The 26,928-nt window shown below is 35.7% G+C and overlaps 2 protein-coding genes across 16 annotated transcripts in view; both read left to right on the top strand.

The window, feature by feature from the left end:
- The window catches only part of LOC109859875 (protein retinal degeneration B), a 29,817-nt gene extending 4,248 nt beyond the window's left edge, over nucleotides 1-25,569 (top strand). For 2 of the 15 annotated variants that reach the window (XM_020438543.1, XM_020438542.1), the window contains exons 2-21: nucleotides 5,762-6,022; nucleotides 6,459-6,795; nucleotides 7,253-7,392; nucleotides 7,545-7,662; nucleotides 8,795-9,206; nucleotides 9,661-9,833; nucleotides 11,115-11,150; nucleotides 11,928-12,032; nucleotides 12,388-12,573; nucleotides 12,693-12,855; nucleotides 12,935-13,336; nucleotides 13,446-13,732; nucleotides 13,945-14,097; nucleotides 14,220-14,482; nucleotides 14,563-14,692; nucleotides 14,867-15,023; nucleotides 15,103-15,252; nucleotides 15,368-15,548; nucleotides 15,757-16,031; nucleotides 21,439-25,569. In XM_020438543.1, the coding sequence (XP_020294132.1) occupies nucleotides 5,945-6,022; nucleotides 6,459-6,795; nucleotides 7,253-7,392; nucleotides 7,545-7,662; nucleotides 8,795-9,206; nucleotides 9,661-9,833; nucleotides 11,115-11,150; nucleotides 11,928-12,032; nucleotides 12,388-12,573; nucleotides 12,693-12,855; nucleotides 12,935-13,336; nucleotides 13,446-13,732; nucleotides 13,945-14,097; nucleotides 14,220-14,482; nucleotides 14,563-14,692; nucleotides 14,867-15,023; nucleotides 15,103-15,252; nucleotides 15,368-15,548; nucleotides 15,757-16,031; nucleotides 21,439-21,583 (3,891 nt within the window). In that variant the 5' untranslated portion in view covers nucleotides 5,762-5,944 and the 3' untranslated portion in view covers nucleotides 21,584-25,569. The other 13 variants (XR_002250750.1, XR_002250749.1, XM_020438550.1 and 10 more) reach the window with 13 other exon arrangements.
- LOC109859876 (cytochrome c oxidase subunit 6A1, mitochondrial-like) lies at nucleotides 992-2,521 on the top strand. The gene is made up of 3 exons (XM_020438555.1): nucleotides 992-1,298; nucleotides 1,450-1,607; nucleotides 2,152-2,521. The coding sequence occupies exons 1-3, from the start codon at nucleotides 1,070-1,072 to the stop codon at nucleotides 2,272-2,274; spliced, it is 510 nt and encodes a 169-aa protein (XP_020294144.1). The 5' UTR covers nucleotides 992-1,069; the 3' UTR covers nucleotides 2,275-2,521.
- Nucleotides 25,570-26,928: the final 1,359 nt, after the last annotated feature.

Here is a 26,928-nt window from a genome sequence, read left to right as displayed (position 1 = left end):
ATTTTTTTTATTTTATTATTTTCTATAAATGTATGCACAAAAACAGTTTTGTTATCATATGACCGGAGCAGGAAAAATTTGTTGAGTTTACTAATTTAAATTTTTTGTCATCAATAAAACATTTTGTTGGCGAAACTAAAAATTCATTAAACCGAGCAAATTTGTTTGCCAATCATATAATATGCATATATTTATTAAATTTTATACTTAAAGATCTCCAACAATAACTAATCTTCTTGTTGTTCTAGCAAATCTTTTTTTTTTACGTTGAAAATATTATCAACAAGACGGAAAAGTGTAGAAAATATCTTTCGGTTAGCGATTATACAGGTAGCGTTACATTGTTTACCAGTTTCTTGCTGATTCCAGACATAGCGGCGCGTCGATAACGCGCGGATTATAAACGGCGTTCCCCCATTTATCACATTCGTTCGCGTATTTCTCCTCGCTTAAGTGCGCCCCGCTATTAATCTCCCGGAGAGACTAAGCGATTCCATACTTTTTTTCGATGTCTTACATCTCAGGAAATAAGATGGAACAGATTGAAAAGTTGGAGTTTGTGTTCGAAATGATCGAGATGTTAAATAAACTCGAATGAGATTTAACACACAGATTCGAGTTTAATTTTCTTTTCCACAAACAATGTATGTTTGAGAGAGAACTTTCGTTAACTTAAATTGATAAATTCTCCGACAGAGATTATGAACATCTGTGTTTGTAATATTTCAAGTTTAATTAATTTCTCTTGTCACACACAAGATCAAAGTGTTTTAGTGTTTTTACAAAACCACGAGATTTTGCGTTCCGTTATTATTCGCTATCTCAATGCCGAAAATCTATAATTCACGTGTATATTATTATTAATAGATTACTGACAGTGAACGCACAGCCCACGCTGTTCTGCTTTTGTATATACGTACGCAAATCGCACGTGTCAATCGATTATCGCAAGTAACGACGACGTTAATTTCAAAAACAATGAATGACAGAGCTCACTCGTGTGGTTAGGGAACGCGAATTTATAGGAACGTAATATCTAGAAAAATTCGTATAAGACTATACCGGTGAAATGAAGCACAAGGTGACACAATTCGCGCGAAAATTATCCGATTCGTGGCGACTGACGACGTTTTGGAGACGGCTCAGCGAGAAATCGAAAGATCGCAACTCGCCGAAAACGTCGCTCTGCTCGACGGACGACGATGATTCTTGCTCCCCGTGTCCTCTTGTGCCAACGAAGCAGCAACCGACGTATTGTCCGTGTCCTCCCATACTGCTATCTACTTGTCCGGAAGCTGGTAACGTTGGAAATATGATTTCGCACGCATACGCGTAGTCTGAACTTCTCTGATGAATTTTGCGACTCGGCGCGCGAAGACGAATTTGACGACGCGCCGGGAAATTTTATTTGCAAAACGCGCTAAACGCACAATTTGTTCTGGCACGCAGATCCAGGCAAGCACAAATTTTGGCGAGCAATGTCTCTCTTCGTTGCGATACCCGTTGTGTTGATCACGTCGATAATCACTTGCATACGGGAGAAGGAAAAACGGAAACAGCCGAGAGAACCGTACTTGAATTTGCCCTACATGCAACGTCGGACCAAGGTTCGGTTCAGTTTCGTTTGTCACATTCAGAAGAAACAGGACTTGAGGGAAATCATTTCATTGTAATATATAAATCACGCGAACTTGGAACTTTGTTCGAATATACTGCAATACTCTTCTGAGAACGACAAATGTTTCCCCAGTGAGAAATTTTAGTTGTCAAAGATATATGTATACACGCACTGTATTACTTAATTTTGTGTTGCTTCAGCAAGAGATGCCACTGTGAAATCGCTTTGTGTAAATTTTTTTGTTCGCCCATATATTTTTTCTTTTCCGCGCGTGTGTTATTTGGATTCACTGCGCGTCTTCAACAGTTAGACCTATTTTTTGCGGTCTCGATTATCGACTAACGAAAACCCACAATTTCACCGACCTTATTCCAGTTTGTTTGTAACTCGAAGTTTCACACTGTTTTATGAAATTCTCAAATAGTAAAAGAGAAAGAGAGAGAAAGAGAGAGAGAGAGAGAGAGAGAGAGAGAAAGAGAAAGAGAGAGAGAGAACATGACGGAGACAAATCTAGACTCATTTTCTTTTAACAGCCATTTCCTTGGGGCGACGGCAATCACACTCTGTTCCATAATCCCGTGAAAAATCCTATTCCACCACATGGTTATGAAGTTGAGGATCCGAACGCAATTCCCGAGAAGAAAAAAGACAATTAGTAGAAGTGTAGGAATGGCTTGGATCCTGCTGGTGGCAGTTGAAAATACCGACGAGGAGGAAGAATATGATGGCATGTCTGCCTCGACACGCGGCGGTCGTTTTAATTTTTAATCGTCTCTCGTCACAAAAATCCCTCGAGTGAGATCAGACATGAATTATTAAATCTGAATAGGAGAGAGCGCGGCTCTCAGGTAATGCAAAGTGCCATAGTACATTTTGCTATAGCATATAAATGTTTTATTTATTCAAAATTGTAACGAAAAGTGTTATGTAATTTTTATAAAGTAAAAAAAATATATATATACATAAAGATTTTTAATAAAAGCCTTTTAACATCACATCGCATTAATACTAATTTTATAAAATTTTGAATAAATAAATTTATAAAAGGAACACAAATATGTGTGTGTGTGTGTGTGTGTGTGTAGATCGCGATTGCAAAATTAAATTTTGCATCATATTAAAACATAAGTTTAGGAAAAAGAAAAAAAGATTTGGGCATACACTTTAAAGGAAGAAAATGTGTGTTGAAGATCAATATTAAATATTGGTAGCATCGGAGGGAAGAGAGAGAGTCCCCGCGAGAGAGAATTAAGGTTGCTTCTCCGGTGAGGAGAGACGCGCACGCCGGAGTCGCGGCGTCGCGACGCCGTTTTTGGTCTCGCCTTCTCGCGGGGGTAGTGCGAGTGGCGCAGCTGGTCTCGCGCCTTCTTGTCCGTTCGGGGACGATCAATAGACTGGGAGGTGGCGGAAGAGAGAGGAGACTGGCGGTGGTTGTCCGGGCAGTGGCGAGTTAACCACCCCGGCATCACATTTCTATTATCTAACAACAATCTCCGGTATCACGTCTCTATTATCTTAGGGTCGATTCCCCTCACGTGGCCACCCTCGCGTGACCACTTCACGAAAGAGAGAACGAAATTATCTTTAAAACACCGCTCTCGGAAGAATCGTCGCAATTTATTTCTCTCGATTAGCACGAAATGCGAAAACCGCGCGCGCGAATCGAGGTTTTGCATATTTTGCTGTCGATCGTTGTAACCGCCGGACTTTGTTTATTTATAACACGATCATCGCGTATGATTCGCGAAAAGTTTGTTTTGAAAAGAAACAAGTTATTATTTTTGCGGATGTGTGCGCTACGGTATAATCATTTCTGTTCGGGAAAAAAAACGTCAATATCTATTTTTTTTTACTGGTTATTATTTCTTGCCGTACGTCGAAGCGTCTCGTATATTGTACAAAGACTAATCTATATTTCATGTCCGTATGTTTTTTCATCATGTCGCTTTTTGTTGACGAATCTCGTAAATCTCCCAATGAATAAAAAACCCGGTTGTAAAAAACATTCATATCATGCAAATTTCTTGCGGAGCGCGCGTGATGTCGCGTGCAAAAAATGTAAATCGTCGCGCAGGCCTTGTACGCGCGCGCTTTTTGCCCGTGCGAAATAACACAATTTGTTCATTGGCGCCATTCGATTTACGGCCCTGTCGCGGGCTCGTCGGCTCCCGGGATACGAGCTTTGATTGGCCGGTGGCGTTTTCGCGGGTTCGTCGAGCCGCGCGCGCGATCACGCCGCGCCAATCGAGCATCCGCCTCCGCTCCGCTGTCAGTCGGTGGCGGCGCGTCGCCGTGTTCGTGCGTTTTGTGTGTATCTCCTTGATCAATCGGTTTCGCTCCGTTTCCGCCGAGCCACCCCTCTATAATAATCTCGCGATCGCGTATTTTTCACCAATCGCTTTCCCTCACTCGTGATCATTATTTGCGTCATTCGACATCGTCGTTCAAGTTCCTTTTACCGACAAATTTAATTCCCGTTAAAAAGTGACGACACACGCGCTGCTTATTGTCATTCGAATCGATACAAAAATGTGACACCAAAGAATGCAAACAAATTTCAAGAATCTCTTTGATCGACCGTGAGAGAGTGCAACGTATTTTTTATTTTTACATTCTTGTTCCGCTCTCTTTTTTTAATTTTAATTCTATTTGTTAGAGAACCGAGGAAAGAGAGAGAAAGAGAGAGAGAGAGAGAGAGAGAGAAGAAAACGGTAATGAAGCGTTCAATTAAGAATAAATAAGAATCATTGGCCAAAAAAAATCGATGACTCGAGCTTAATTCTTTAAGTCAGTCGCGTCGAAAGCAACAAACGTAACGAACTCGAAACTGTTGAATCAATTGACGAATTAATTATCATACGTGTTCTCTCTTTGCGACCGGAAGTTTGCGGACTGACGAAGAAAAGCGAAACACACGCGCGCGCGTACAAAATCCATGTTGTTATATATTTAATTACGCGAAGAAAATATTAATCGACATATACACGCGAAAAGGATACGTACAAAAGTGGAGAACGTGTCTTCTTCTTGGGAACTACGTCGTACGTGCGGCGGTAAATGTGGTATGTTTGACGTTATCATCCATTTACCGTTGCTTCCGACAGCGAGGATTAAATGTGCATTTTGTGAGCGACGTCTGCTGCCGCGCGGCGATTAAAATTCCGCGATTTGTGTGCGCGTGTGTGTGTGTGGGTGTGTTTACAAAAGCTATCGTGTAAATTTTGAAAATACGCGGATTTTGACACGCGGTCGTATAATCCGTTCTCGTCAGTGTAATTCCTGCGGGTCATTAAAATGTCGTAACGCGCGATGTAAAATTTAAATACGCGATCCCAGAAGAGTTCGCGAGCCGCGTATAAATAAACGTTTTGCGTAACAACGTTTTGTTTATTGGTCGCGGCAATCGGAAACGCGCGGGACCGCCGCTCTTCGTAAGACTTTTGCAAATCGCTCGTCGTCGGAAAGGCAGTGCCACCAATTTCGGCGATTTCTCCGCGATTTCTCCGCGAAATACATACTCTCTTTTTTTTCCCGATATATCGGAGAACGAGATGCCGTGAAACAAAAAAATTTAGTAATATATTAAAAATAAAAAATTTTATCGTTCGCGCGAAGCCGTAAAAAAAAAAAAAAAAAAAACAAAAAGCCAATCGTTCGTGCGAAGCTGTAAAACAAAAGCGAAAATTAATAACGATTTAAAAATGGCAATATGCTTCTCAAAAATCCACATGTGCGCCGAGTGCGTGAGATTTGCTATAAATAAACTTGTAATTGTTATCACGCTTAGTTACGTTTGTACAGACTTGTACGTGCACATAATCATATATTTCAATTAATTTAGCGACCGCAATTGCAGAAATGCAATTAACGTCGATGGCAAACGCGAAGCGTTTTTGTTTTGTTTCGTGAAATGTTATTTTCCGCACTGGCCACTTTCATATATCTACTTTTAGCTATGACTAAGCACCGGAATTACAAAATGTTTCCGGCGAGTACGTTACCTACCTACTCTCTGTGTGTTGCACGGTGGCTCGCGCTTACTTACGTGACTTATCCCTCCCCGACATTTTCATTTTAGATTTTCACTCTCGTAACGTAAACGCGAGAGCGCGTTAAATGTTTTTCTTTTTGCTTTCGTTACAGAAAAAATTACGTCCGACGACGCAAAATGGAAACGTCACTCGTGATTCTCGCCGAGAAAGTTTTCCCGAGATGTCGCGAGGACATCAAACACGACGACGTCCGATATCCTTGAACGAGAGATTGCACTTTGCGAAGATGCACGGGTGATAAAAAAAAAAAAAAAAAAAAACAGGCTTGGACAAAATGTTGATCAAGGAGTATCGCATACCGCTGCCTCTCACAGTAGAGGAGTATCGAATCGCTCAGCTGTACATGATAGCGGTAATTATCGCGCGATTGAACCGTGTAATTAGTAATTTAATTATAATACTCGAACACACGCGCGACGCAGATGTGTAACGCGGTGACAGATCTTGCGACAGATTTTTTTCTTTTCTACGATCTCATAATAAAAACGAGACAATTTTTTTGTCATAATCTTCGGTCAAGAACGCAGATATGTAACACGGTGACAGATCTTGCGACAGATTTTTTTTTCTACGATATTCATAATAAACAAGAAAATTTATTTTGTAATTATGTATCTCAGTTACTTTTTTTTTTTTTTTTTTGTCATTCTCCTTTCGCATCTTCTGCGCGCGAACGGGTTTGTAATTTCTCGTCAATAAAGAGAAGAATTTTATGGTCAAGAACGACCTGCGCGCTCCTTAAGTGATCAATAATCCGTATCCCGTTCGGGTCTCTGTAACTCATGCAGAAAAAATCTCGAGAAGAGAGCAAGGGTGCCGGTAGCGGCGTCGAGATCATCGAGAACGAGCCGTACAGCAACGGTCCGGGCGGTAGCGGCCAGTACACACACAAAATCTTTCACGTGGGCAGTCATCTGCCAGGCTGGTTCAAGAGTCTGCTGCCCAAGTCGGCGCTGATCACCAAAGAAGAGGCATGGAACGCGTATCCGTACACCAAGACACGGTACACGTGCCCGTTGGTGGAGAAGTTCTCCGTCGAGATAGAAACTTACTACTTCCCGGACAACGGACTCCAGGAAAACGTCTTCAATCTTACGGGCAGCGATTACAGAAACAGAATCGTCGGTAAATAGAAAAAAAAAAGTCAAATTAATTGAGACTTGAAAAAAAAAAGTAAAACGCTCGTTTGTAAAATAACAATGAAAATGAAAATGAAAAGGTCAATATCGAGCAAACGACATGTATTTAACAAAATAACACGAGTATGCAAAAATTACATAGTTGTGCGAAACGTAAATTGAAATTACACGCGAATATAATTTTAATTAAATGTAATTTCCCATTTGCTCGATATTGACCTTTTTATTTTCATTTTTATTGCTAAATGAGATTTAATTGAACGAGAGCATTAATCACGTGGTGATGTAGTGTGTAGTGTTAATCTTTGAAATTGTTCGATAAGCACTTTATTGTTTCCTAATGACGCATGAACAATCGAAGTTTATCTTATCGTTCGGTAATAACGTGACGGTAATAATACACTTGCTCATTTATTGATCGGTCGTACTGAATTGATTTCAAGACGTCATCGACATCGTCAAAGATCAGCCTTATGGGGCCGATTACGTAAAAGAAGAAGATCCCAAGTTGTATGTGTCGGAAAAGACCGGAAGAGGCCCGTTGGAGGAAACATGGCTGGAGGATTATTGGGCCGAAGTGGAAGTATACATCGCTTTTTCTCTTTTCTTTCTATCTTTTTTTTCTCTCTTTTTTTTTTTTTTTTTGTTTTTTGTCTAATCTCTTTCGAAAAGTTTACACTTGTTCGCTTAAGTAGTTTTCACCGTTGATATATTAGCGATTCTCTCGCCGTCTAGGGAAAGCAACAGCCAACGCCGTCCGGAAAAGCATTAATGTGCGCGTACAAGCTATGCCGAGTAGAGTTCCGTTATTGGGGCATGCAAACGAAATTAGAAAAGTTCATACACGACGTAGGTTAGTACCGTATATGCTCACCTTTCTCTGCTTTTTACCTTGCCCTTTGGATGCCGGGCGATTGACTCCGAGAGAAGATTTGACATTTTATCTCGAAAATTGCGGGAAAATTGCGTCTTCATCGAGTTATCCAGTTCAAAAAAAAAAAAAAAAAGAGAGATTGGTTTCCTTAACAAAAAAAAATTGACTCTTCTGAACTTTATCTGTGAAGGTATCGCATGCTTTTTTTAATAATAAAATGTCGAAGGAATTTAGTGATGTCTTTTTTAAAATATATATATATATATATATTATGTAGCTTTTTTAAAGGATTTGTACAATTTCTTTCTATATAAATATTTATATATATAAAAAAAATATTCCAGAAGTCGCGCGCGTTTGTCTGTGAATTAAATATAAATTAATTAAGATTTAAGGCTGATTTTTATTTAATATACTAAAAATCAGCAGAGAAAATTGCGCGCGACCTCTTCTATATATAACATTTTGTAATATTTTGCATTTTTATATGTACATATAATATTTTGTAATTTGCATATATTTATTCCATCTCTCTATTCATTTAACAAATAACGGCAATGCTTTAACTATACTCTGGCTTAAAAAATTTATATAACTCTTTAAAAAATTTATCTTTTAATTTTTATGCGACGAGAGCCCGGCAGCTAAAGGGTTAACTCTTTTGATCATGAATGTTTGCTCCGTTATAACTTAAAAAAAAATTGTTTTCAACATAAAAAATACTATGAAGTATAAAATATGAAGACCTTTAATTGTCACTTTAACATTAAGGAAAAAGTTAATTAAAAGTACAGAGAAAAAAAAAGATTGAGTAAGTGTGTCAATTAAGTAATGTCATTTTTGATTTTTTTCTCGACATTTCTTTCTTAGTTCAGCTCGAAATATTCGAAAGAAAGAAAATTTCATATAAAGACACATTTCACGGAATTAATTTAATTCGAACTATCTCTTTGCTTATTGATTCATTATTACTACCGGATGTGCGCGCACCGAGAACATCCCTACTCGTTGCTCGAACATCGTTTTCTCTTTCCCGCTCATGATCGAAAGGGTTAATTTTAACCGGCGCACCCGGTCGGCCGTGCGTGAGACGTATTAAGGTCGGTTCCAGCTCTGCGGAAGACGATGGTGCGGGCGCACAGACAGGCCTGGGCCTGGCAGGACGAGTGGACCGGTCTAACGATGGAAGACATCAGGGAGATCGAGCGACAGACGCAACTGGCGTTGCAGCAGAAGATGGGGTTGGCCGAATCGGAGGATGACGGAAATCAAAACGAAAACGTGTCGTCGCAAACGACGACAGCGACGACAACATCGACAGCGGTGAATGCCGCGATGACGCCGCCGGAGTCGAACGTCGCCAAGACCCTGGCGGCCACACTGGGCAGCATCGAAAAGAACGAGGAAATACAGAGCCCGCCGTCCGTCAGGAAGCCGTCCGACATTCCCATCATCAACACGGCGGCCAGTTCCGAGGGCGAGATCAGTCCGGAGGATTCGCCGGTCGATCTAAATGAAATCAAGTAAGATAAACTTGCACATTTTTTGCTTTATGTGGAATAATATCTGCAACAAACGGAATTTGTATGTGTGTGTGTATGTGTGTGTGTTTGTGTACGTATCTTACATTCCCTTAAATAACTCGAACGTTATTCACTGTTGTTGTTATCGTTGTTCGTATCATTTCTCGATGCTCTTAAGATGATAAGATGATGTGATAAGATATGACACTCGGAAATGTATCGACATGTTATTAGTATAGCTTCGACCGTAGTTTATTATTAATTAGATTGTATTCTAAAATGGTGAACTGTGTGTGATACTAAAATAACGTTGATTTTACTATTTTTGTTTTTAACTACATATACAATATTATTTATTTTACGTGTTTATATATGTATATATATATATGTATACATATATACATACATATATATAAAACAAAATTTTTTTCCAAAAATCGTGCTTCTCTTATAGAACTGCAATTACCGACGAAAAAGCTGACACCAAGAAGTGGAGGAAAACTAACGTAGGTTTGAATTCGCCAAATTCCAATAAGAGCTTCGACATCCAAATAGCGAACTGGAGAATGGAGAGTATTGTCAGAGAATCCGAGTCCGGCAGCGACGACGAGTTCTTCGACTGTCAAGGTAAGATCGGTATGACGCACGTGCAGCGTTTGCGATAATCTAGAGAAGTGCAGCATGCTGTGTGTCTCTAGACAAGACAACAATTGTTTAACACATTTTGCTATAAAACAAATAAAAGCCAAAAAAATGCAACACACTACTTTCCATTGTATAATAAAGTTTAATACAAATGATTAAAGATCTAAAGAAAAAAAAAGCAACTTAAAATATTTTAAACGCGTATTTGTGATGTATTTGTGATAATTTTAACACTTGGCCTGCAGACATGTGGGTCTCCCGGACCCACTCAAAAATTGCGTATCGACTTTTGTAGAAAATATCTTCGAATATACTCGAGATGTTTTCAATTTGTTTGTTTTTCAATTTGTTTTTTTTTTATCGACGTAGAATTGTTCAAACTTTTGATTCAAAAAAACAAAATTGAAAAACTATTGATTTTTCGCGAAGTTATTTTGATTTTAAAAAATCGCTTGGGTCTCACAGACCCAGTCTGTCTTACTCGTACAGATAGATTATTTTTGAGGTCTACAGGCAAAGGGTTGATATATACGTTATAGATAATTAAAACAATTAAAAAAGATTCAAAAACTCCGATTGTTCACTGATGGAGGTGGTATCAACACAATAATTCAACTCTCGTAAATGTCGTTACGAGACGTTTTGATCCGTATTTATTTGTTTAGATCATCTTTAGCCAAACTATCTGACAAGTCAGCCACAATGACCGTTAATGCATGCTGGAAAGAAAGTCAAATATCGATGTCATGTTAAACAACACGTGAAAATGTGAAGCGTATGCATACGGAAAGTTCTTAATTGGAAAATAAGAAATAATAACGCCAGTCTTTACAATTGCCAACACACAAGAAAAACGGAACCGAACATGTCTTACATAACAACAAGATATAGAAGATGATCTAAACAAATAGATAACAGATCGAAACGTCTCGTAACGACATTGTGAGTTGAAGTATTGTGTTGAATACCATCAGTGAACAATCGGTTTTTTTGGAGTCTTTTTTAATTGTTTTGATTACAAAACCATTTTCTAACTATTTACTTGTTATAGATAATATTTATATGTTATATAGAGATAATTTGAATATATTTATTATTGATTTTTTTAAATAAAATGCGCTTGTTCCTATGCACACTTTTTAAACCATGCGAAAGAAGTGTGTCCTGCAAAAAGATGCATACATAACTGAAGTAGAAAAAAAACAGCATGTGCTGTGTTTTTTATATGTGTGTCCTTTTTATTTTTTATGTTGCATTCCATAGCTGCAGCTGGGTTCATAATACCTGTTATACGCAAAGGTAGGACGTAGAGTGATTAAGTAATAAGCGAAATAAATTGCGTGAGAAAGAGAGAGAGAGAGAGAGAGAGAGAGCGAGGAAAAAAGAGAAAAAAAACAGGAAACAAAGATGCGTGTGTGTGCGCGTGCGTGTGTTATTACATCGTATTATGTGTGTTATATATACATATACATACAAACTGTATTGTTTTTGTGTGAAAAAGTTTTCTGCAGAATTAAAAGAATGGCCTCGTAAAATGTACGCGTAAAATGATAAGATAGACCGTGCTGTTTGGCGCGGACAAACTTGGCAAACATCTGACACGACATGTGACTAAGATTAAAATTGAGCATGAGAAAGACTCGTATGCGGGGCATGTTGCAGCGGCATGGCTACGTAGTAAAGAAAACAAGATTTCTGTTGCTAACAAATTGACAACTCGCCTTGCATATTTAGAGAGAGTTTTTAGCACAAATTTATATATATTGTGTATTAGAACAAACAAAAATATTATATTACTTCTATATAATCTAGAGTACGAGTACAGTTCTCATTGCGCTAAATTTCCATTTTGCAACTTTACATTACTGGTAAAATGTTTGCAAAAAATATTGCGCTGTAAAATTTATTTTCTAAAATTTATTACCGTTTATAAACGAACGTTACGATTTTTTTCATTAAGCGAGTATTTTCACAATCTTTTATTATTACTATGAGAGTACCCTTGTTTCAAAAACGTGTCGCGATTAATCAGAGAGACACATTGCATAAGCAGTGTTATCGTTTCTGATTATACAGAGGAATTTGAAGATAGCCCTTCATTAGCTAAATGGAGTTCTTTGGATCTTCTAGCAGAAGGGGAGGACACAACTGTGCAAACACCACCCGGGGCAAACGAACAAGGTTAGCAAAAATACATAATATTTAAACCCCTTGCACAATGCGAGGGAATAGTTATAGCGATAAGCAATAGACACAGAATTGCACCTCGTCGGAAATTTTATCGCCATTGCTTATTCCGTTTTCTGATCCGCATTGATACATGTGTATTTTTGTATGTTACATTCCGTTGTTCCTACCGTTATTTATAGATATAAACTCTTTAAAACCGGTGTTATTTCTATCGCTATTCCTTCCATTGTGCAAGGGGCTTTGTAATATTGTTTTTTTAAGTTTTAAAATAGTTTGCAAAATATTGTTTTTCAATCACACCTTTTTGTTATGATACGACGCAACAGGTTTTCTTTTATAATTTTAGATGACACAATATTTTCGCCTTCGTATCTGCAACGCGTAGCCACCGAGCGAAACAGTAAAAGATTACAGATCAGCACATCAGCCAGTATTGACGTGTCGTGTCCAGCAAGCCCTCAACATTCTCCTACGCATCAACCGTGCAAAGTTAGCGTTCTGATTATTGTAGTTCACGGTGGCAGCGTTTTAGGTAAAGCATTTTTCTTTCTTTTTTTTTTTTTTTTAATACTTTCTTGCATTATAAATGATTAAAGAATATTATTTATTAAAGAATGTTACATCCATTGTTTTTGCTTTATTATATTTTAGACGTACATGTTGATTTGACGGCAAAAAAGTCAGACATAACGACATTCCGTGGAGCCTTTGAATCTGTCATGAGACAGCATTACTCCAGCATGGTTGGACACGTGTCTATTAAATTTGTATCCTGTCCTTCTATTTGTACTGAAGGTCTTGGAATTTTATCCAGGTAAATATATATCTTTTGACTGTGACTATTAAACTCAGAGCTTTTTGATATAATCTACTAACTTTGATTGTGTATACAGTCTGAGTCCGTACAGCTTCGATGTGTCGCCTTCGTGTGCAGACACACCGCAAGTGACACACGACACTATTCCGATCGGCGCGATTCCGTTACTGGCGAGCTCGAGCTCTGATTATCAGGATGCAGTGTTGCGTGTGGTAACGAGCGCCAATCAGGTATATCACGACTTTATCAAGAGTGACGAGGGTAAAGGTTTCAACGGACAGATTTGCCTCGTGGGGGACTCAGTAGGGTCAATTTTGACCTACGACGCCCTGTGTAGGACGATGCAGCACTCGAGACAAAGCAGCGAGAACAGTATTCTAGAGAGTAGCGGTCAGCAAGGTTACGACAACGGCGGAAACCTCGAAGATAGCAAGCATTTGTCCGCGCCTTCTCCCAGAAGAAGATCTTCAGGCACTAGGTAATTCACGCAGCTATTATGTTGATGAAACATTGTTTTCTTTTTTGTCATCAGTCTCCGTACAAAACAACTTTATTCATCTACAACTGAATTAACGTGTCATTTGCAGTGACAACGTGAGCCATAATAAGTTAGACTTCGAGGTGGGTGATTTCTTCACTTTCGGCAGTCCACTCGCCCTGGTTCTGGCTTACAGAAAGATCGCCACGTCCAACGACAAAAATAGTTTCATACCTAGGCCGTTGGTCAATCAAATGTACAATCTGTTTCATCCCACGGATCCGGTGGCCGCGAGATTGGAACCTTTGATCTCAGCTAGATTTTCGCAGATTCCGCCGGTTAACATTGCCCGATATCAAAACTATCCGCTTGGCAATGGTCAGCCTTATCACTTACGTAAGTATATATCTATTATTAGGTTATAGATAATAGATGTAAAAGTAAAACTTTTATACATGAATTTTCTTAGTTCATTAGTTTTTGTAAAGAGTTTGTTTATCAAGTAATTAAAATTTAATCTAGAAAAATTGCCGAGATATAGATTTTCACGCGTAGATGATAAATTGTAGCTGTGATAACAATGAGACAGATTGTACATTTAATTTTAGTGGAGACCATCCAGACTAATCCGCACGTGTTTGTTGACGGATTGAACATTCCCAATGTTCAACTGGCGCATTTAAGAAGACTATCCGATATATCGCTTCAAAGTACAATGTCGGGCATTATTGACAATGTTCCTTTACAGGTGATATCAGCCTGTAAGTAAAACATTTTACATTATTAAATAGAGTTTTTTTAAACAAGCAAGCAAGCTGAATTACGTGCAATTTTAAACGTATTGGAACTGTTTGAAACACGATCATTCTTGTTTCGTTTCTAGTGACACAAAAGTGGTGGGGCACCAAGAGACTAGATTATGCGCTGTACTGTCCAGAGGGTCTCGCTAATTTTCCTACAAACGCCTTGCCGCATCTCTTCCACGCTAGCTATTGGGAGTCTTCAGACGTAATCGCGTTCATTCTGAGGCAATTAGGTAGATTCGATTTACCGCTGCTCGGCAACGAGGAGAAAAATCTCACTTGCTTCCGTCCAGGTCAACCCAGAGAAAAGTGGACTAAAAAACGTACCTCCGTTAAACTTAAGGTTTATTCCTTCATCAATTCAAGCTTAATCACAAGTGTGAGCTATGCTCTGTTTGCTATATTAAATTAGTCTTAATATAGTCTGTATTTAATGTATTTCAGAACACTGCTGCCAATCACAGAGCGAATGACGTTATCGTGAGGGAAGGTGCACCCCAAATACTAGTTGCTAAGTTCATGTATACTCCTATTGATATGGTACCTTTAACAGGTAATAAACGAAATTTGTATGGAAGAAGAAATATTTTCAGATAATTCATATTGATTTTTATTGTTTAGTCGATGATAATTTCTCTAAATCGCGCGCACAAAGTGTTTTATATAACAGTAAATTAAAAATTAAAAAAACACGTTACACATAAAAGTCATAAATGTTTCGTCGCAGGTGAAAAAGTGGATATCCATATTATGAAGAATCCACCGGCAGGCGAGTGGACATACCTTTCTACCGAAGTAACTGATAAAAATGCTAGAATAATTTACAAGATACCGGATGACAAAGCACTAGGTTACGGACTGTATCCTGTAAAAATGATTGTAAGGTAATGTAATTTTGTTTGTAAGTAGTAATTTTTTAACAAAGAAAATTATGTTAACGCAAGTCACGTTCGCGTTCAACAGGGGAGATCATACATCTGTAGACTTTTTTATGGCTGTGATACCGCCGAAAACCGAATGCGTGGTTTTTAGTATAGACGGCTCCTTTGCCGCCAGTAGGTCAGTGAGTGGCAAAGATCCGAAAGTCTGGGCTGGTGCCGTCGACGTTGTTAGGTAACGTATTATTATTTAACATATGTTTTAATGTGAGAAATATTTGAAATCTTGAAACAGAACTATAAAGGAATATAATCAAATAAGTTTCTTCTGTTTTGTTGTTCGCACACAGGCATTGGCAAGAATTGGGTTACCTTATTATTTATATTACTGCGAGACCCGATATGCAACAGCAGACAGTAGTCTCTTGGCTATCACAACATAACTTTCCTCACGGTCTTGTTTCATTTGCTGACGGCCTGTCGAGGGATCCACTTGCCCACAAAGCTGCCTATTTGAATAAGCTTATAAAGGTTCGTAATAGTATACGAAGAAACTTAAAGAAAATATTTAAACAAATGTACGTGTAAATAAAGGAAGTAGATAAATATATACTTACATATAATCAATATTTTTAATAAGATGAATAATTGTTTACAATTACTATTTGTTGTAAAAATAATATTGTAGAGTGAATTAATTGACTGAATTAATTGTGTGCATGTGTGTGTGGTTATTCAGGAGCACGACATGATAATTCGTCAGGCTTACGGCAGCGAAAAAGATATTAGCGTGTACACGGCGATAAATCTCAAACCGAGTCAGATCTTCATCATTGGCAAGGTGTCCAAGAAGCATCAAGCTCAAGCGACAATACTGCACGACGGATATGCTGCTCACCTAAGCACTCTGCAGGCGCATGGAGGTTCGCGTCCTGCGCAGGGCAACGCGCGTATGGTAATTCCTAGAAGTCAGTTTGGTTTGCCGGGACAGAATGCTTCCCTGCGTCGACGTAGGTGAGTCGCAATGCGCATTTTTAATAAATTTCCCGATAAAAGATAATCTTCACGCTTCGCTAATGAATTTTATACATACGTATACATATATATATTTGTATATATGTATATATATACATATGCTATCGTTTGTTACGCTGAGAGCATCGAATTGGTGCATTTACTGTATCATAGGACCATCCATATAATCATGGTTATTTAATTTTTAATTGATCAAGATTAAAAAAAAGATTACTTTTGCTTACTTCGTATTATTATTTTTTGTATTTATTTTGATTAAAAGCTTTTTTGTAACAAATAATTATGTAAACATTGCAAAGCTTTTTTGGTTTTTTAAAATATAACACGGAGGTCGCGCGCGGATTGACGATAGCTTCAGCGCGCGACAAGCGTGTGTGTTCGTCTGTGTGTGTGTGAAAACGAGCACCGGCTATGTTCCAGTAACGAAACAGCGGTGAACTCCCCGGCGCGCAACAGCGTTTTAAAGCGGAAAATCTACCTTTCTCACATCTAACACACGCCTATAATCTACGTACAATTTACTTACTCACATTGGTAACTATCTATAATCGTTTACGCTTGATTTTCAGTCATAGACGCCGACTATATTCAATGTACTTTGTTATTATTACATACATCATTAAACACACAATCGGTTGTGAACTTTAAACGATAATAGCGCAACATTTGCTCGATTATGTAAAATACTCAGTTTTTGAAGACGACCTTGAAGAACGAAAGTCGGCGCTTATGCATTTTGCTTTTTCCCAAATCTTTCGCAGATGTCGCAGCATGATTTTCTTACTGATAGAAAGATTGCGCAAAATAACAAAATGAAACAATGCACAATAAGGCACTTAACAACTTTTATTCTGTGCTCACTTCTTCTATAAAATATATTAAATCTCTCTATCATTAATTAACGTGCGCTGCACCGTGGCCTCACCCCTATGCTGTTTAATCAATAAAGCGAGAGATTCGCCGACTTTGAATTACGCTGACCAGTCTCTTGATTGCAGGTACCTGCTATGAGGATATTGTCAGCGTAGTTAAATATCACTCTGTCTCTATCCCTCACTCCGGCGAAAGCTGTTGTCGCCACATCTCGAACTTATTGTTTGTCTATCGGCTAATACATAATGTCCAGGATTTGTGGTTATAATCCGCTCTAAGATCGCTCTCTAGATACAATTGGGAAGTAGAGTCGTTTTTGTAAAACACTCCCGAAACGAATCGATCTCACTTTAGCGACGAAGGTAAAAACAATCGTCGTCTCACGTTTCCGCTTCAAAAAACTTATTAGATGAGTGTTTTGTGTTTTACAAAATATGCTAGATCCACCACCTGAGCCTTTAACACGTCTATCTTTCTTAATAGTGATAGCGTCTAATTAAAAAAATTCAATTTTGCGGCAACTTTTTATACATCAGAGACATGAACGTATAAATGATTTGAGAACTTGCGCTGTATCATGATCAGAAAACGCGCATATTGTTTTTGACCCTCGGAGAACACACTGGGTCAATTTGACCCTGTTCGTCGACTTTGATCAAAATATTTTGCTTCAATTTTGCTTTTTTGTAACATATTTTTTACAATTGTTAATAATGTTAACGACACTTTAAAACTATATAGGCATATTTCAAACTGTTCAAAATATATCCGAAAATTTTTTCAAGCCAATTGAATAATTGCATTTTAAATGCTAGCATCTCAAAAAGTGGACAGGGTCAAATTGACCCAGATTGTTCTTCTTGATTGAAAAAATAGGTGTGTTCCCCGAGGGTTAATTGAATAGACAACATCAAATAATAATCACATTAAAATAGACATTTGCGAACTTAATATAAAATTCTGTGCGTATGTTCGATACGCAATAATAATAAATTAGAAAGATAGAGTTTTTTCGGTGGTAGATCATGCGTGTTGCTTGCATAAGAAGACTTTCAATAGCACGAATGTGAAGATGCGATAGATTGATCGAAGATATGACACCACATGCACGATTATTATAATATATATATATATATATAAATATATGTGAATGTGCAAGTTCCGAGAACACACGTATACGTGTATGCCGTGTGATCTCTCGTGCTAGAGACAAGACATGCCTAGCCTTTTCATCATCCCCGATCATGCATACCGCGCGCCGTATCGATCACGTTACATACACACATACGCGCTATGATAATCCCGTCGCGCTCTGAGCGGTATATACGTTCATAACATTGCATTTCATAGGTGGCGGAGAATTGCGAGACAAACGATAACGTAGTAACGTACGTTGATAAGAAAGCCAAGTACCAAGAATTGTTGAAAAAAGAATATTGAAATGTAAGATGGGATTTCAGACACTTCAATAAGATTGTTTTTTTAACACGTTTTTTTTTTATGTAGAAATTGATCACAGTTCTATAATTAATCGTTTATACTTAATTAGAAATTGTTCTATAAATTGCCTAAAATTGTTCTATAAATTACTTAGATCCCATAGTTCTTTTATTGTATTTAGAGAAAAATCGTTTTGTCTCGCCTTTTTGCTTTTTCACTTACTATAGTTCTGTTCATAGTACTGGCAGCAAGTGCGAAGAAACTCGACGAGTTTATCATATTATATAATCGTAGCTTCTATTAAACATTTTTTTAATGAATAATTTCAGATGCTGATATCCTGTGCTACACACACATGTGATCACAGATAGGTTTATATGTTATTTATTATAGAAACACAAAAATTAACATCTGCATAAATTTAACCCTAATCCTTTTAAATGTTTTTTTAGATGCTAATCCAGTAAATCCCTGACATTTATGTCCGACGCGATTTGTTATTAAAACGTTGCAAAACATCTGTGAAAATTCATGGAGTTTTATTCAACATTGTAAATTAAGAAAATAATATTAGGTTTGATTATTTTTTTTATTTTTATTTATTCTTTTTTCAATATAATGAGAAACGTATAAAATCAAGGAATGTTTAAAAAATTGATACTTTTAAACAAATGATACTTAAACACATTGATACTTTTAAATTAATAAAATGAAATAAATCCAACGCGAGAAATAACAGTTTAAATTATTGTACTTTTATGAAAAAAATATGCCATAGGTATCGCAAAATTTTAAATGCAAATATACACGTGGAAAATCGTTATTTTACACGTGTATATTTGCATTTAAAATTTTGCGATACCTATGGCATATTTTTTTATTTCACAAGGTTTTTATTATAAAATGTTACATACAAAAAATACTTTTTTAATTTCTCGCTGAGATCTTCACTAAAATAAACAACATTTCTTTCTCGGAGATAAAGAGAAGTGATAAAATTTTGTTCTGGAGTGCGTACTGACATTTTCACTTAGCAAAAAAAAATATAAAGAATTTTGTACGTTATAAAACAAAAAAAATAAAAAAATCGAAAATGAAGACAATGAAAATGTTGTAACTTACTTTAAAAATACAACCGTTTCTTTGTAAACGTAAGACATTTTTGTCCAAACATGACATTTGGCGACACACTGCTGTTAGATCTCGGTTTTTCCATTGTCAATTTCTCTCCATTATAACTTTTTTAAGGGAAGAGGATAGAAATTTCCACTAAGTTTTTAAGATATCTCAGTTTCAAAAATCGCTCGGACATTAATGCCTGGGGGGTTTACAGGATTAAAATTAACTTTTTTAACACATAGAAAAATAATGGATTGTATGAAATTATAACATTTATAGTTAGAAAAATGCTTGCCAGAGAGAGAGAGAAAGAGAGAGAGAGAGAGAGAAAGAAAGAGAGAGAGAGAAAGAGAGAAAGAGAATGGACTATACTCTTTAGGATAAAATAACAAAAGCTTTAAAAATTCAGGGATTGTCTTCGTTTAATCGTATGTGCCTTTCATCCCTCGTCATCCAAGGACAACAGATTTAAATAATTGTCTTGCTGTCATCCGCAGGGCGGACAAGTGTCTTCCGTCTGTCTATCTGATTCATTATTCATTAACGCTTCACAGAAATGTTATGTCATGCTTTCCAGCAGTACAATGTAAAACACCGCTTTCCCCCTCTGTGCTGTTTTTCATTCATCTGCTTTCAATGGCGGTCTATGTATACTTCACTTCGTAAGCGCGAGTTTAATTTCAATATATGCGAGGCACACTGTGTTTTCTACAGGATATACATTTAAAATGTGTTAAAAAAAAAAAAAAAAAAAAAAAACACGTAGTAATAGCTTTAATTGCGTTTTCTCTGATAAAGAAATTAAACGACTTTATAAATCTCGAAAAGTTTAAAAATACATTTTTAATACATTTTTCGTCATTTTAATTATAAAGAATCAAAAAGCTTTCAGTCAGCTTACATATTTCACGTATAAATTGTGTATAAAAAAAAAAAAAAAAAAGAGTGAAATATTTTCTCAGTAAATTCGACTTTGATTTATACACCGTAGTATCCATTCTACGTACATTGCAGTATATATCCTGTAAACATTTGTTTACATTATTTGTACATAGAATTTTTTGAGAAAAAAAAAAATGTACATTTGTCACAGCAACAATCTCATTACGAACGAAATAATGTGCATTGACAAATGCAACTGAAATTATTGTGTTTTCAGCCTAAGTGTGATAGAAGAGGAGTAAATGCATTATTGTGCTTCCATTCGAACACGATAAAACGGATAAGAAAGATATATCACTGCTGCTTATTGCACACTTTGCACAACACAGAAGCTAATTGCATTTTTTTTACCTCTGGGAGAGATATTCTCGTTTAATAATTCTATATATCGTGTTGATTTAAAATTTGGTCATTTGTTTGTTTGTTTTTTAGGAACATAAAAATCGAATTTATGAAATTGTTATGTTTCTTTTCTAATCTCGCTATGTTGTTTTTTCTAATCTGTATCTTACATCTGTATCTTACCCTGATTTCGATCACATTGACGGCATCAGAGAATAATTTGTAATCGATAATAATTTGCAATTCGTTTCTGTCGTACAATCGATAGATATTAATTAGACGAATTAGTTCCGAGAATGCAACATCTACAATTTTCAATATGTATTAATATTCATCTATAACAACATTGCATTTTATGTATTATCATTCTTGCTGGCCCGAATAACAATATGTTACCGAATGCGCTCTAACGATAAACTAAACGTTCATCGAGATAACTTCGGAAATGCGACGTTTAAATCTTTTTTGTTTTCTACCGACATTGTAATAATAATAACAATTATTATTATTACAATGAATTGGTGATGGGAGAATATTTTTTTTTTTTTTACGGTTAAAACACTTGTCTCGAAAAAAATTGATATCTTCGATGAGAAAAGATCTAAGCATGCTGACGTTATCTCGAGAAGAAAATTAGTGAATATTTATTAACAATTGCATTGATTGGCAGCTCTTTTAGGGCGGCAAAGCGTGCGATTTCTCAGCCACCCCTAGGCAAGACATCTTTCCTGTTGGAACGGTCCACGAGTGTGGGACCTTCCGTCACATCCGCATCAAGCAACGTTCAACAATCAGCAAGAACCGAGAAACTCTGACGATTTGCACGCTGCCGCTCGTTCTTCGAGTCTCGGCGGTAGCTCGCGAACAGAAAACACAATCATGATTTTTGATTTTGTATATTTGATAATAAAACAATTCCTTTTTCTCTCTTTTTTGTAGAATAATTATATTTTATAATAATCTTGTAGAATTTTACGGCACACACATGATGGATGATTTCACACACAGACACACTCTCATACACACACATGGTATAAGAATTTCATGAATTCAGTATATAATATACTTGACATTCTATTTATTATGATAGATTTTTAATGACATGAATGGTTGCTGTCTCATTTCTCGTATTGTAAAAGTCTTTCTCTTTCTTGTTATTGAACATTCTTGATTTCACACAAAACGATCGTTTTGTTCCTAAAAAAAAATGTTCCTAAAACACTTCTTTTTGAAATTTAGTCATTTTATCTACTGATATATATTAGATCTGAAAAGTCCTTTTTATTCGGGTTTCTGGATACGTATGAGATTTTGTGCGTATGTTATAGACTCTTGAGTCTACGTTTACAAGTCCTGCATTTTTTAGATGTTTAGTTTTCCGTGAGACATTTGTACAGCTCCTGTTATACAATTTACATTGTGTTGTGAAACAAAACAAACTACGTCCCTCTGTATTATTCCAAATATGAATAATTCATATACTTTCGTGTACACCACTTCCATATATATATATTAGTTCTATGTATTTTCTTTGTAGAGTTATTTTCCGTCAGTTTTGTTATATCGCGATTTACCAGATTACTCATTGTATGTGTGCTTATACGTTATAGAAACAAAAAAACAATTTTAAATATCTCTTTTTTCTCTCATTTAGTCTGGATGTATAATGTTACTTGTGTGAGCAATGTGCAAAGATAGAAATTATGACATTTTAATAGAAGATTTTGTTTAGCGGAATAATGCGCCAAGAAAGAGAAAAATTGTTAAAACTGTTACCTGAGCCTCCCTGTTATTAAATAAGGAGAAGTAATGTTGTCTGTGACGCTTAGAAATAATTAATTAGTGTAAGATCTGTTAGTACACTCTACTCATTGCCAAATGTTTATAGACAGATGTAATACGTAATGCTCTGCAAGGTCTGCGCTACAAGTTCTTTCAGCGCCACTTTTTCACGTGAGATAAGCATATCGGCGGTAAGAAAAAGACACAGGGTGAAAAATTAAGGAGAATATAAGAAGAAACGGTATTTGAAAAACAAGTATTTTGCAGATGACACATTGTCGCGTACAATCTAGCGTTTTGACGTACTTGTTACACACAATCACGCGATTTTTTTATTCGTTCCAGAAAGATTAACATTTTATCGTGATAATGATACATACATGTATTATCGTCTATCTGCGAACACACTCTCTCAGATCCGAAGAAACGCTCGGTATTTTATTACATTGACTGACAAATCTAAAATATTTGTACTGAAACAAAATAAATGACAGTATTAATAATAATTTATAAAACATGAACGGAATAATGTTACTTTAGAGAGAAAGTGAGAAGACAATTATTTTAGATTATCTCCGAACAAAGATGTGTATATATAATGTATACATATATATATACACAAACGTATGTTTTCATTCATTTTTCTTTGTATATATGTATAATGGGACGGTATTTGAAAAATGTTTCTGAACAAAAAAACTAACGCGTATATGTAGAAGTACTCGCGCGTTCAACTGTTTCAAACTTAACGGAATGAGCGTGTCACGATTACAAGACGAAGCATCGGTAACACATAGACGACAAGCGGTACAAAAACAAAGTTACTTCCCTCTTATTACATAGTAACGTAAAGCTATAGAGTATAGGTGATGTAAATACGGTAGACGCTGTGTAAATAATTATGTTGTTTGTGGATAATGTTAGAGGGAGGGGCAAGATCATATATTACATGACTAGAACTGCTAGTAGGGTGCTTCGTCGATGAAAGAGACAAGTGTGTGAGTCGGGGATGAAACGACGTGATAAACAAGAACGCGGTAAATATAGAAAATTTTATTTTTCCGATTCAACGCAAATTGCTACTTTCAAGAGTTGAAAAGTTTGCGAATTTTGCAACAACATTCCGCAAAAACAAAAAGAAAACAAACCTTTATAAGATTCGTCTCAGCTCCGAATCGTATTACCGACTTAAAGGGAATAGAAGAGACATAATCAACGGTGTTTTTATTACGCTTAAATCTGTCACAATCAACGCTAAAAAGTGATAAAAATTTTTCTATAAGCATGATTCGAAGTACATGGTGTCCTAAAAATTTTATACAACATAAATACAATTCACGCAGAGAAATTTGTATCAACGATCTTGTAGGTTTTTAAACGTGTTTTGGTTGTATAGGTTGCAAATTTATATTTTGATTTTAAATTGCGATTACAGAATCTTTTGAAGCACGTTGTTTTAATTTAGAACCATATTTAGAACGTATTTACAACAGAATGGGGTAAATATCATATTTTTATACATTTATATTTATTATTATCGTTAGAGAGAAAGTAACACATCGATCTTTTGTAAAGATTAAATAACGACTGCAAAAAATTGCGTTAAAATTTTATACATTGAACACACACACACACACACACACATAAATTATACATATAAAAATAATAAAAAGCGATAAATATATACATATAAGTCCGCCTTGCTATTCAATCTCTATCGCTGTCGGGACACTCTGTAAAATCGAATCAAGCACGACGAAGGAGACGGAGATTAATTTGTTGCCACTATGTGTGTCTCTCTAGATAATCTATTTGCTAAATTTGCCATGTTAATCTCCCGATCCTGACACGAAAGAGAAAGCATTACGTATTGCTCAAATTGCTATATTAGCTGTGGTGCTTGCATTACGCAAGTTGATATCATCAGTAATACTGACTGTTTGTATATTGTTGTAATATGGCACGAGAATAGTTCTATATATATATATATATACAAACGTCTAAAACTTTAAATATATAAATGAAAAAAATATATATATACACACACATATATATATATATATATTGTTACAAGTTGCGAACTTGGGAATATAAATGAATATGAATACAATATGTGCGTATGTGTTTTCTTGCGAGGTGCTGCAAAGTCCTGCACATATTGGAAAGAAGATCTATAATCTTTTATTCAATTCAGCTGTTATTGATTTTTTTTTTTCGAGAAAGTTTACATATTACATTAGCACAGAAATTCTGAGTTTTTTTTTAATTTTAATAAGCCGTTACGCCGTACTCTTTCTCTATGAGAATCGCCCGAAGACAAAAAAAGAAAACACCAAGAAGATTACTTTAGGATTATTTGCGAAAGATGTTAGAGAAAGAGATTTTCTTTTTTTAAATGTATACTTATATATTTTACTACTTAAATGTTTTTATAAATGTTATTTATTTTAAATGTATACAGTATACAGTATATATATATATAATTGCGCTTTTTTAATTTAAACTATGTAATTTAAACTATGTAATTATAATCAATTAGCTTATATAAGCAAATCGATTGATATTGTTTTTAATTAACACTAATTAGAGCGACTCGTGGTTTGTTTGATTTTTTTTTATTGAAGCAAGAGATTATAGGTATTCGGATTCTTTCTTCTAAAATAGCAACTCAGCGGGAAGTATTTCTGTCACGAGAATTCTCGAAGATAGTAATACCTTTGTGCACTTCCGTGGTTTGGAACGTCTAAACAAACCGTAAAAAAAAAAAAAAAACGTCTAAAACAAAAACTAAATGTGTTCCTTCTTACACTCAAATTCGCATGAAAGGGTGAAAAAAAAAGGAAAGATCCATTTTAGGCTAGTGTCAAAAAAGAATAAAAAGAATTAATGTTAGTTAAAGATATAAACAAGTTTATATATTATAATAACAATTGACAAAAAAATTTGTCTTAAGAAACTGCTCAGAAGTAGTAAAGCTAATTGATTATAATGACAGTTAGTGTGTTGCAATAAAAAAAAATCTAATATATATAATTAACCCTTTCCCGTAGAGATTATTTGGCAAAACGTGGGCCAAAGTGGAAAATGAAATTTTTCGCGAAACAAGCAAAAATGACATTCTTTTTTCTTTATTTTTTTTTTTTCATGTTTGGCCCGTAATCAGCACGAGTCTGACTCGTTATTACACGGAAAAGGATTAATCAAAATTTGTTGTTACTATGGTTATAATCTCATTGATGCGTATAAAAAGCTGGCGAAAAGAGAAAAAAATAATGATAAATTGAATCACTTTGATCGGCTGAATGAAACGTCGTCTACAGTACACATGATTTGACAAACACTATAGTAGATACATAAGCGACAACAACGGTAGTACCTTCAGTCGTATGGGCGGCACCTTTGGTCACGAGCGCACAGGCGCATATATACAGAGATATTTTACTTATATATATATATATATATGTATGTATATATATATATATACATAATAAATGAACGATCAGTGTACTGACGAGAGTTATATTTTTGTTAGCGTAACGTAAATGAAGACGTATTGTAATAAACACTAACTGGAAATCAATTGTTTTGTATTACGCGCTACCGCTCTAGTGTGTAAACGATTGTTTTATATATATAAATATGTATATAATAATAATGGTTCACTATTGGTTCGACCGGTTTTGTTAAAATCGAACCTGCTGCAGCGAGACACTCGTTTCTTTTCCTAGATAAGAGAGATAAGGAAGATTATAACGCTTAGCGGACACACAAAAAACCTTGTATTCTATTTCCTTCTCTCATTGAATATTATAATAAATGATAAATCATTGTGGTTTAAATGTATCTTTATTCTATTTACTTTCTCTCTCTTTCGCTCTCACATATAATAATTTCGTTGTAACAATTTCTAAGACAAGTGTTATATAAAATTGTATGCGTGTGTGTAAATATATAAAATATACATATATATATATATGATATAAATTGATTGACACAAAAACAGAAACATATAATAAATAAATATGAGTATATACCTGGATATACATATACAAGGTGATTCAGAATAACCCGTTATCCTTGAAAATACATATTTTTGACTAGATTCTAAGACAACTTTTTATTTGGCAAAATTTTGTCTGAAGCTTACTTTTTGAGTTATTAATAAAAATAGTTGAGACTTCCCAAGCAACCAGCTGACGTTGTAATGACGTAAATATACGTGATTTTTGTCACTAACTGGTGATTATGACCTAAATTTGACGTTATTTTGAACGTCATAACAATGACGTCAGTATATACGTCACACATATACGTCATATATGATGTAACTATTGGTCTTTGGAGTAACGTCAGATGAAATAAGTGAGTAAGACGTCAT

The sequence above is a fragment of the Pseudomyrmex gracilis genome, unplaced genomic scaffold, assembly GCF_002006095.1.
Source record: "Pseudomyrmex gracilis isolate BER0280 unplaced genomic scaffold, ASM200609v1 scaffold_297, whole genome shotgun sequence".
NCBI classification, from domain to species: domain Eukaryota; kingdom Metazoa; phylum Arthropoda; class Insecta; order Hymenoptera; family Formicidae; genus Pseudomyrmex; species Pseudomyrmex gracilis.
The sequence above is the reverse complement of the archived record's forward strand: the minus strand, read 5'-3'. Positions and strand labels throughout refer to the sequence as shown.